Below are 13,159 nucleotides of genomic sequence, written 5' to 3' on the forward strand. Positions count from 1 at the left end.
TTGAGGATAAGAAAATAAACAAAAGTAACAACAGAGCTCCCATAAACAAACTCAATCACATTGTCCCTTGATTTATGACCAGTTTGGTTCTGCATGATAGTGGGAAATGGAACACCATTTCAATACCTGATTCTATAAAGGAAAAATTAAATGATTTATATTTCACACTGTACATAAAAAATATTATAGGTGGAGGGTAGATCATCCATACAGATTGTATATCTGCCCATTTATTTGATTATTCCTAAAAATCATTTAGAAATTTTTCTATATTTTTATTTAATGCAATCATATTCTAATTTATTTATTTATTTATTTTCTTAATACTAGTTTTACTCATGTCCTTCATGTTCTTTTGGTTTTTGTTTTCAATCTTATCAAGAACTTTTTTTCTCTACCCTATCAACTCCTATGTTTATTATTTTGTTAGTTTTACTTTGTTTTGTCTTACCTTGTTTTTTCTCTATAGCTTTTCCCTAGCCTCTGATGACATTAGTCAAGAATGATCTCACTCATTTGTGGAATATAATGAATAACATAAACTGATGAACAAAAACAGATCCAGAGATAGAGAAACATCGATCAGGAAGAGAGGGGAGGGTGAGGAGGGAGGGGGAGAGATCAACCAAAGGACTTGTATGCAACCAATGGAGACAGACACTAGGGGGAGTAAGGGCAGGAGCGGTGGGGTTGGGGGGGGGCAATAGGAGGATAAGGACACATATGTAATACCTTAATCAATAAAGAAAAATATAAAATAAAATAAATAAAAAGACTGTCAGCTGATTTCCCAAAAGAAACTTTGCAGGCCAGAGGAGACTGGCAAAAAATATTCAAAGTAATGTAAAGCAAGGACCTACAACCAAGATTACTCTCACCATCTGTCATATAGAATCACAGGAGAGATAAAGATCTTCCCAGAGAAGAGAAAGCTGGAGGAGTTCATCACCACCAGACTGGTATTACAAGAAATGTTAAAGGGACCTCTTTAAGAAGGAAAAAAAATAATAATAAATATGAATTAGAAAATATCACAAAAAAACACTTCTCATTGACAAAGGCAAACACATAATAAAAGCAATGCATTAACCAACAAGAAAGCTAATACAAAGATTAAAAAAACAAAGTAGGAAGACTGTGTAACTACAATAGTAAATTAAGGGATACACACAAAAATACAGAGAAAATAAGTAAAAAATAACTTCAAAGACATAAAATGGTAGTTATTTCAGACTGTGTTCAAACTTAAGCACATCAACTTAATATAGACTATCAACATAACTTGATATATATGGAGCACCTGGTAATTAAAAACCCAAAATCTACAAGAGAGATACAAGAAATAAAGAGAAAGGAATACAAACACAACACTACAGAAAGCCACCAACATACAACAAAAGTGAGCAAGAGAATAAGAAATGAATACAGAAGAGTTAAAAATCAATCAGAAAACAACTAATAAAATGGCAATAACTACATACTATTAATAATTACTTTATATGTAAATGGATTAAATGCTCCAATCAAAAGACCAATGGATAAAGATATGGTACATATAATACAATGGAATATTAGTCATAAAAAAGAATGAAATCTTACTATTTGTGACAACATGGATGGATCTGAGGGCATTACGCTAAGTGAAATAAATCAGACAGAGAAAGACAAATTCCAGGTGATTTCACTTTTATATGGAATCTGAAGAACCAAATAAACAAACAAACAAAACAGAAACAGACTCACAGATACAGAGAACAAACTGATGGTTTCCAGATGGAAGGGGCTTAGGGGGCTGGGTGAAAAAGTGAAGGGATTAAGAAGTACAAAATGGTAGTTACAAAATGCATGTAAAGTATATGGCATGTAAAGTACAGCATAGGGAATATAATTAATAATATCGTAATAACTATATATAGTATAATATAGGTACTAGACTAATTGAGGGGATCACTTTGTAAATTATATAAATGTCTGTACACCGAAAACTAATATAACACTGAATGTCAACTGTAATTGAAAAATAAAAAAAATAAATATCAACTAATAAAAATTACAAATATGTTCTTCCATTAAATTATTGGGAGCAAGGCAAGTAGTACCTCACTTAATGTTCCCCTACATACATTTAAATATGTTATTATTAATCTATAGTTTAATGAGTAATTCTTGTGATATAGAATCAAAAGACTAGGGAAATTTGCTCTGATTCTAAGATCTAGGCATTGGTAATATGGAGTGTTCAAGCATGTCACTTTTTCTCCAAAAAATAAAGGAATATTGTTTAGAATCCTGGGACACTGTAAAATGTACTAATAGGCTTGAGCACAAGCAATTTTTTGTTGTTGTTAATCCTCACCTGAGGATATTTTTCCATTGATTTTTAGAGAGAGTGGAAGGGAAGGGAAGAGACAGAGAGAGAGGAGCATCAATGTGAGAAAGACACATCGACTGGTTGCCTCCTGCACGTGCCCCTACCAGGGCCAGGGATTGAGCCTGCAACCCAGGTACATGCCTTTAACCAGACTCGAACCCGGGACCCTTCAATCCATGGGGCCGAACATTCTATCCACTGAGCAAAACTGGCTAGGGCAGCACAAGCAATTTTTAAACAGTAAATATCTACTATTTCCTCCACAATTTTCAAAATCCACTTCTTTTTTGTATCCTTTCAATGTTTATCCCAATGCAAGGCATATAGCAGATATGCATTGATGTAATTAAAAGTAATTCTCTAAAAGAAATGAGAATAGTCACTTTGAGATGATATAGTAAATGTGTTTATTTCAGTTTCTACAAGGAGATGGCATATCAGCCTGTGAAAAGCACTCTCTATTTTATTTATTTTTGCTACTTTTATTTTCTCAGATTCTGAATTTTCTCCTGTTCCTTTTCTTATAAAGTGAAAGCTCCTCTATCAGGAGTTACTAAATTTAATGGATAGCAATATAACATCTTTTTATCAACTTGCCCTCCTCACCTCCTTTTCTATCCACTGTCTGTATGGTAATACTATAAGCAAACACTAAGAAAGGAGTTATCTCTTAGCCATTAAGTTTTTAAAATGTCAAAAAATTAAAATTAAGGTTACATGTACAGATTAGGATTCTAATGTAACTAAAGTCTTAATTTTTTCATTGTCATTTCTATATGCTGGTATAAATAAAAATATATATATACTAGCATGCAACACAGTTTCAAAAAAAACAATTCTATATTAATCTATAAATCTGACGTTTCACAAAGTTTTACTCAACTATGCAGATTTAAAGAACATAATAGAAGAACTTCAAGTATTTTACTACTACTACATTAAAAATGCCACAAAACCTTAATAGTTTATGTTATAGATAGAATACCTAGAGACTGATTTGTGCCTTATCTATAATGCTATAAAAACAGTAATGATGACTTAAGAATAGTGTAGGTTTTATAACTATTTTTAACAATAGAAAAATTCAACTAAATTGAACTAAAAAACTACTTTTAAATCATCTAAATAGGATAATCTAAAAATTTTTATCATTTTGTTGAAATTTAAGAGCAGATGTTTAAATTTTCAAACATGACACCTCTGTTTTAAATAAATTGCTTCCATACTTTAAAGAATTCAGCTTTGTTTTAAAGTGCCATGCTTTAAAAAAAGCTTTTCCTAAATAAATCACTATATCTGATGGTCAAAGGAGTTCAAATAAAAGAAAACTCAATTCTAATATTCCACTTGATTCTTGGGCTATACACTGAAATCACATTATTCATTAAATTGTATATTTGCTCTTGAGATAAAGTTTAATTAATATCTCTCACTAAGAGATATGCCAAATTCACATAAATATCTTTAATTATTTTAGCTAGTTACTTACTGAGAGCCATGCAAGGGATTCCATGATTCGATGTTCACATCGCTCTAAATGTTTTATCATTTCTCTGGTCAAGTTGGCTTCTTCTTTGATAAAACTTTCAATCACTTTGTAAAAATCAAAAGCTTTTAAATTAAGTACATTCAGAATCCATGGGAAGGACAAATCTGTTCCAGTATCAAGATTCTGAGATGTACTTCCTAAAAATGAAAGAAAAAAATGTAACTTAGGTATGAAATGTTAAGCCTTAAACTACTTACTTTTAGGCTGGAAGGTTTTATCAAACAAAAAATTAAAAACCACTATAAAAGGCTAAATAAAAAATTTTATTTAGAACATAATTTTTATTTTGGAGCCCAAAGACTCCCAGGGTATAGTTTTTGAAATTTCGAGTATATGTGCATATATAATGTTCCTAGCTTATATCAAATTTTCAAAGGTTTAAGTGTCCCAAACTTATATCAGGGACAGGTTTAATATCTAATCCAGCAATGCATTAACATACCCATTTTAACTGTCTCATTAATACTTGGTTGGGGGAAAGAAAGGATTCTTTAAGATTTTGCTAATTGCTTAGAAAATGTTATTTCTTTTAAATGTGCATTTCTTGGTTATTAATGAGGATTCACAGTTTTCCATATTTGTTTACAAATTTAAGTTTCTCTTTTATTGTGTACTTGTTTCCTTAGATGAATCTTTTGTTTTTGCGAAGGAAGTATTTTTTAACATTTACAACCTTATCTGCAAAATAATACATGTTTAAAATTATATATTTTTTAAAAAACACTATCAGTGGCCTCTTTCTGATTATCTGGTGGATTCTAGCTCCAACCTTTGGTTACATGATCATAGTATCTATAGCAGTGCTTCCTATCAGTGGATGCAGCTCCTTAGTACTCTTAGCATTTTACAATCTCATAAGTATTTGAAGGGATTTCAATAGGTACATTTCCTAGATTCAGAATAGCCCAAAATAGGAGCCCACTGAAATACCATTCCCAATATGACCTGAAATAATTCAGAATATAAGCCAACTAAATAAATGGCTTATTGTGACCAATTACATTCTTCAGTCTATACTGATTTAAAATATGCATTTCTTCACCTTAATGACATCCATCTCCCCCCAAAAAACACACCACACTTTCAATAAGTTTTTTTAACTTTAAATTAAACTAAAATGTTTATTTACTAAAATTTAACTTACTGCTATATGTAGCCATTACAACTTCAAGAGCGCATGCCAACAAAGACATATGAAAGATGTTGTCATTCAGAAGGTTGCTAAAAGAAAAAAATAAAGTGATTTTAAAAAACACTTACTTCTATTTAAAAAAAATTGTTTTTACTAAAGCTAAAAAATTTTACCTAAAATTTTGGATGGATAATCGTTCTTCTTCCTAAAACACATAAAAAAAAGTATTATGCTAAGCAAAACAAGCCAGTCAGAGAAAGACAAGTATCACATGATCTCACTTATATGTGGAATCTAATGAACAAAATAAACTGACAAACAAAATAGATCCAGAGACATGGAAGCATGCAACAGACCGAGGAATCTAAAGGAGGCAGGGACATGGGATGAGATTAACTACAGAACTTATATGAATACTAGTCCTGGTGCACGAATTCGTGCACCAGTGGTCTCCCTCAGCCTGGCCTGTGGGATTGGGCCAAAACCAGCTCTCAGACCTCCTCCCAAGGGGTCCTCGATTGTGAGAGGGTGCAGGGCAGGCTGAGGGACCCCACCGGTGCACAATCAGGGCTGGAGAGGGACACGGGAGGTTGGCCAGGGTGTGTCCGGCCCATCTCACTCAGTCCCAATCAGCCAGACCCCAGCAGCAAGATCACCTACCAGTAGGAGAGACTACCCCTGGTGGTCAGTGGACGTCATAGTGACTGGTTGACAGGCCGACTGGCCCCTGGTGGTCAGTGCATATCAGAATGAGCGGTTGAGCGGCCTTAACATATCATTAGCATATTACGCTTTGATTGGTTGAACAGACAACCAGACACTTAGCATATTAGGCTTTTATTATATAGGATATGCATAACCCATGAACACATACAATAGTGTGGTAAAGGCCTGGGGAGGGGGCAGGAGCTGGGTGGAGCGGGGGTCAATAGTGGGGGGAAAGGGGATATCTGTAATACAGTGGTTCTCAACCTTCTGGCCCTTTAAATACAGTTCCTCATGTTGTGCCCCAACCATAAAATTATTTTCGTTGCTACTTCATAACTTTAATGTTGCTACTGTTATGAATCGTAATGTAAATATCTGATATGCAGGATGGTCTTAGGCGACCCCTGTGAAAGGGTCATTCGACCGTCAAAGGGGTCACGACCCACAGGTTGAGAACCGCTGCTGTAATACTTTCAACAAAAATAAATTTTAAAAAAATATTTAACTGAAACCTTTTTTACGTTGACATTGAAATTTTTTTCTATTGTTTTCTTTTTAACTTACTGATTTAAGCATGGATTCCATTACTCGGTAATACAACCGAACTCCAAGTTTGTATCGCTATAAATAAAGAAAAATAATTATATCCCACTACTTTAGAAAATTACAACAATTATTAATCTTTTTAAAATTTTCCTTGAAACACATTTCTGAACCTTCTTAGGAATATGACTACCAAGAGATTAGGAAAGGTAGCTTGTCTAAAACTCAACACTTAAATATAAATGATAGCTAACATTCCCAATAAATTATCAAGATGGAGGTCTGTGTTTTCATTCATACCACTTCAGTCTATATCATTCAACAGATTATATATATAAAATGTTATGTGCCTAGTACTATTTTTACATACTAATGTAATACTTTTTGTGACCTAGACCATGTATTTTCAAGATAGCTGTCCAGGATGACAAAATAGACTCTGTCCATAAAATTGGCAAAGGCAAAAATCAAATTTCACTGATCTTATCAGCAAAAAATTTTAACCTAAAAACTAGTTCCCATTAGCTCAAAGAATAATCAAATTTGAGAGATACACACATGCAGACACACACACACTCACACACAAGCCATATTGCTTCATTTCAAATTATGAGCATAAATTTCATATACAAACAAAAGAACTTTGCAGGTAGGAGAGTGTAAAGGGGGGATAAATGGTAATGGAAGGAGACTTGACTTGGGTGGTGAACACACAATATACAGATGATGTATTATAGAATTATCCCCTGAAACTTATATCATTTTATTAAACAACTAGGGGCCCAGCGCGCGAAATTGCGTGAGACCCAGACCCGGCGTGCCGTGGGATGCAGCGTCAAGTCACCTCCTGGTGACCAGTCTTGGTTCGTTAAGGCATTACGAACACTGGGGTTTTTATTATGTAGATGTCATCCCCAATAAATTCAATTAAATATTAAATATAATTGTTTAAAATACTCATGGCATCGAAATATAAACTCGCTACACTGAAATAAATGTGTATAGTAGAATACAGTCTTCATATATATCTTTATGTATTACCTCATTAATGTCACAATGAAGCACAGTAAATAAACAACCTGATTTTCAGTCCAGCCAGTGTAGCTCAGTGGTTGAGCATCGACCTATGAACCAGGAGGTCACAGTTTGACTCCCAGTCAGGGCACATGCCCAGGTTGCAGGCTTAATTCCCAGTATTTGATGTGCAGGAGGCAGCCAATCAATGAGTCTCTCTCATCATTGATGTTTCTATCTCTCTCTCTCTCTCCCTTCCTCTCTAAAATCAATAAAAAATATTTTTTAAAAAACAACAAAAAAACACACCTGATTTTCAGAGAAGTGACTGATTATAATGGTAGAACCAGATGGTTCTGATCCAGAGCCCATACTCTTATCCAACATATTAGTTTTAAATTTTCTGAAATAATAATAGCAATATTAAAAATATTACTGATAAATGGCATGTACAATATAATCCCATCCCATATAAGTATATGCATACAGAACTATTCCTAAATGTAGAAGTCAAAGCATGTGCAATAGTATTTAATAGTATCAAAGATTTTTTAAAAACCTTTTTCTTCCTTGATTTTTTTTAAATATCTACACTTTTTCTAAAATTTTCTGCATGTTTACTTTTGTTTTTTATAGGAGTGAAGGGTATTTTCCCATAAAGTTTTCCATAATAGCAGCATAGATGAGCAGCGGAGATATAGTATGTGTCAGTATTTTATACTATTGGACAAATACCATAATAATACTTATACAGTTTGAACAGATGTTGCATTTGAAATATAACAACAGTAATCAATATTATAGTTACCTGTGATCCAATTTCTATACATCCCTGTCCCACAGCTTTAGCAAACTTCTCTTTAAATATGTATCCAATATCCTGCACTCTTTTCAGGATACTTTCCATTGGATTCACTGTGCAGTTCTTAAGAAGAAAAACAGAAATATTGAGAATACTTTTTAATCAAAATTAACATATTGTCTATACTTCACTAGCAATTAGGGAAATACAAATTAAAATTACAATGAGATACCACCTCATACCTATTAGAATGGCTATTATCAATAAGACAAGTAATAACAAGTGTTGGAGAGATTCACTGCTGGTGGGAATCACTATGGAAAAGTGTATGGAGGTTCCCAAAAATTAAGAATAGAGTTACCATATGACCCAGAAACCCCTTGTCTGGGTAGCTACCCGAAAAATTTGAATACATTCATTCACAAAGATATATGCACCCCTATGGTGATTGCAGCATTATTCATAGTGGCCAAGACATGAAAACAACCAGTGTCCTTCGATAGATGATTGGATAAAGAAGGTGTGGTACATATATACAATGGAATACTACTCAGCCATGAGAAAAAATGAAATACTGCCATTTGTGACAACACAGGTGGATCTTGGGAATATCATGCTAAGGGAAATAAGTCAGAAAGAAAAAGTTAAGAATAATGTGATTTCATCCATATGAGGGATATAAAACTGAAAATAACACATGAAAAAACAAGATAAACAAACAAGCAAAAACTTATAGTCAAAGACAACAGTATAGTGGTAATCTGAGGGAAGAGAGTGGGAGGGGTAAACAGTAAAAGGGGTCAAATATATGGTGATGGAAGAAGATTTGACTTTGGGTGGTGAACACACAATACAGTATATACAGATGATGTATCACAGAACTGTACACTTGAACCTATATAATCTTATTAATCAATGTCACCTCCAATAAGTTTAATTAAAAAATAAAATTGTATTACAAATATGTTTAAAAAGATGAGAAGACCTAAATAGTCATTTTTCCAAAGAGGACATACAGATGGCTAACAGGTACATAAAATGTTGCTTAATGTTGCTAATCATCAGAGAAATGCCAATCAAAATCCACAATGAGATATAACCTCATACCTGTTAGAATGACTATGATAAAAAAGATAAAAAATAACAAGTGTTGATGAGGATGTAGAGGAAAAGAAGCACTTATGTACTGTTGGTGGAAATGTAAATTGGTGTAGTCACTATGAAAATAGAATGGAAATTTCTCAAAAAAACTAAAAATAGAACTATCATAATATCCAGCAATCCCACTTGGTATTTATCTAAAGAAAACAAAAACACTGACACAAAAAGATGTCTGCACCCCATGACCATTGTAGCATTATTTACAATAGCCAAAATATGGAAACAATCTAAGTGTTCATTGATGGCTAAATGAATAAAGCAAAAAAAGTGGTATATGTGTATATATAGGATGTCCCAAAAAATGTATACGCACATTTTGAATAATTATAAAGACAGTGTTTATTAAAATACAACTCATTTTCAAAATTGAGCTATCAGCTGTTAAAATGTGTATACATATTTTAGTGATGCCCTATATTTATACACAGGTATATATAATTCATATATATATATATATAAATATTATATATGAATATATATATGTGTGTGTATATATACACACACACACACACACACACACACACACACATACATACACACACAATGGAATAATATTCAGCCATAAAAAAGGAAATTTTGCCATGTGCAACAAAATGGATGGATATTAAGGGCATTATGCTGAGTGAAACAAGTCAAACAGAAAGACAAATACCCTATGACCCCATTTATATACATAATATTAAAAATAAATAAAACAAAAAATATAAGCTCATAGATACAGAGAATAGATAGTGGTTGCCAGAGGTGTGTGGGGTGAACAAAATGGATGAAGGAGGTCAATGGTACAAACTTCCAGGTATAAAATAAATAAGTCATGGGGATATAATGTACAGCAGGGGTGAGGAACACTGGGCTTGTGGGCCATAAAACGCCCAAAAATCATCTGGTCTGGCCCTGCTAAGGCATCAGGGGTGAATTAATTAAATGTTTGACCAAATATAGTAGGCTAAATTTTAAGTTGATATATTTTTTAAATATATTTTTATTGATTTCAGAGAGGAAGGGAGAGGGAGAGATCCGATAGAAACATCAATGATGAGAGAGAATGCATGCCCCCTACTGGGGATCGAGCCCGCAACCCAGGCATGCGCCCTTGATCAGAATTGAACCCAGTACCCTTCAGTCCACAGGCCGACGCTCTATCCACCGAGCCAAACCAGCTAGGGCTTAAGTTGATATTTTGTATGGCCTGTGAATGATGCTATGAATATCCAAATGGCACCGTGGCAGAAAACCAGTTCCCCAACCCTGCTGTATAGCATGGTCACTATAGTTAACAATATTACATTGCATATATGAAAATTGCTAAGAGAATAGGTCTTAAAAGTCTCTATCTCAAAAACAAAAATTTTGTATACTTGAAACTAACAGTGTTATTATGTATCTATTAACCGTACTAAAAAAAATGAAACAATTACCAAAAACAAAAAGGAGCCTCATATGCTCTCATAAATTATCATCATTAGGAGTTATATTAGAATGTATGTTATGCCCCAAAAAATCAACTGATAAAAATGAAACTAAGATTTGAGCTTGGTATCATTTCCTAATTTAAAATTGTGCTTTCAGGAGAGTCCAAAATGGCAGTGTAAGTGGAAGCTATACTAACATATTCCCAGGACTAAACTGAAATTACAACTAAAATACAGAAAAACCATCCTAAATAATCAAATGAAGACTAGCTGGAGAGAATCATCACAACCAAGGATGGAAAGTGAAGACCACATAGTGACTGGTAGGAAGTGTAGAGGCACTAAAGAGCTGGCCAGGCTCCCACAGACAGCAGCTGAAGTTCCGGAGGGATATCTCAGCAATGGGGGGCTTCCCACTGAGAACTCTGGGGTCTAACCCCCAATCTAGTCCTCCAGCTCAGAGTAGCAGAACTGAGAAAGGTGCCCACACAACGTCTGGCTGGTTTGCTATCTGCCAGGGTGGCCAGCTGGAAATACAGGCACCCACGTAAAGGGCCAACACACAAAATTTCGTATGCAGCCACTCTCCTTGGGCTCTGGCAGAAGGATGGGAGAGTGAACTGGAGCTGTGTGAGGAGAGTCCAGGGTTGGGGGCTCTGGGATTGGAGCTTGGAGGTCATCTACCCTGGTTTCCTGTACTGATTCATTCCCTCACGCTTTAGAGGACATCTTTCTCTGAAGACCTTTACCATCCAGACAGCTTTTGCCTGGGGGGTGGGGGTGGGATAACTGACCCACCCTATTGGAAAACCCCTTGCCCCACACTGTGGAATTGCTGGAGTGCATTAAGAGACTGTGAAATTTCTGAGGCCCATTAAGAGAATAACATTCAGCCTGCAGGAAGAAGAAATTGCCCCACCATATTGGAAAACCTCTTGCACCTCCCTGTGGTCCAAAGCCTGAGGCTAATCAAGACTAAATAACAATTAGGCTATAGGCAGAGGTGGATCTCTGTAGGCTTTCAGTCTTTGCTTGATCCTCTTCTGGCCCAGGGCTAGGAAAAGCAGACCTTGGTGCACATTTTTGTCCTTTCCAAAGGCACCAAGCCCCAGCAGAGGGAGCCACAAGCTATGAATTGCTAATAGTTCCAAACAGCGTGTCCAGGGCCAGGCACAAACAGCATCTGACATTGTCCTGCATTAGAGATTGGGAGTGGTAGTAGATCTAACTCATGACACAAACCCAGACAGACAGCCAAAATCAGGACAGAAAAAATCAAGCCCAAATGAAAGAACAAGAGAATTCTCCAGAAGAAGAGTTAAATGAAACAGAGATAAGAAATTTATCAGATATAGAGTTTTGAATAATGATGGCAAGGATGCTCAAGAGCATGAGAAAAGATATAGTAACTATGAAAAAAGTCATAAATGAGGAATGACATAGCACTAATAAAGAAGACATAGGAGGGAATACACAACAGATTAGTGGAAGCCGAGTATGGGATTAGTGAATTAGAAAACATGGTAGAAAAAAATCATTCACTCAGAGAACCAAAAAGAAAAAAAAAGAAAAAACAGGTGGAAAGCTTAAGGGAGCTGAGGGACAGCATGAAACATAACAATATTTACATCATAGGAGAACAGAAGGAAAAGAAAGTGAGCAAGGGATAGAGAAACTATTTGAAAAAATAATGGCAGAAAACTTCCCTAACCTGGTGAAGGAAAATGTCACACAAGTTCAGGACGAACTGAGAGTCCCAAGCAAGAACCTACATAGGCCCACACATAGACACATCATAATTAAAGTGCCAAAAATTAAAGACAATGAGAAAATCTTAAAGGCAGCAAGAGAAAAGCAATTTGTTACCTACCAAGAAGCTCCCATAAGGCTGTCAGCTGATTTCTCATCAGAAACTCTATGGGCCAGAAGGGAATGGCATGAACTAAAAGCAAGGATCTGAAACCATGATTTCTATATCCAGCAAGACTATCATTCAAAGTAGATGATGAAACAAAGAGCTTCCCAGACAACAAAAGGCTAAAGGAGTTTATCACTACCAAACCAGCACTGCAAGAAATGCTAAAGAACTGCAGTAATGAGAAGAAGAAATACAGAGAGAAACATAGTAATAAACTATTAAAATGCCAATAAATAAGAACCTACCAATAACAACCTTAAATATAAATGGATTAAATGATCCAATCAAAAGACATAGGGTTACTGAATGAATACAAAAACATGACCCAAGTATATGCTCTCTACAAGAGACCCACCTCAGAACAAAATGTTCACAAAGGATGAGAATGAAGGAATGGGAACAAATTTTCCATGCAAATAAAAACAAACAAACAAAAAATCTAGGGTAGCAATATTCATATCTGACAAAATGGACTTCAAAATGAAAGCCATCACAAGAGACAATAAAAGTCACTAATAATACTATAGGGATCGATCCAACAAGAGGACA

At 34.8% G+C, this 13,159-nt stretch overlaps 1 protein-coding gene across 2 annotated transcripts in view; it reads right to left on the reverse strand.

Annotated features, from left to right (window-relative positions):
• The window catches only part of RB1 (retinoblastoma 1), a 218,450-nt gene that overhangs the window by 103,063 nt on the left and 102,228 nt on the right, over window positions 1–13,159 (reverse strand). For both annotated transcript variants that reach the window (XM_014537215.1, XM_014537214.1), the window contains exons 12-16: window positions 8,126–8,242; window positions 6,325–6,381; window positions 5,226–5,257; window positions 5,065–5,141; window positions 3,861–4,057 (exon numbers count right to left, since the gene is read on the reverse strand). In XM_014537215.1, the coding sequence (XP_014392701.1) occupies window positions 3,861–4,057; window positions 5,065–5,141; window positions 5,226–5,257; window positions 6,325–6,381; window positions 8,126–8,242 (480 nt within the window). The remainder of the gene's footprint in view (window positions 1–3,860; window positions 4,058–5,064; window positions 5,142–5,225; window positions 5,258–6,324; window positions 6,382–8,125; window positions 8,243–13,159) is intronic.

The sequence above is a fragment of the Myotis brandtii genome, unplaced genomic scaffold (genome assembly GCF_000412655.1).
Source record: "Myotis brandtii unplaced genomic scaffold, ASM41265v1 scaffold174, whole genome shotgun sequence".
NCBI classification, from domain to species: Eukaryota; Metazoa; Chordata; class Mammalia; order Chiroptera; family Vespertilionidae; genus Myotis; species Myotis brandtii.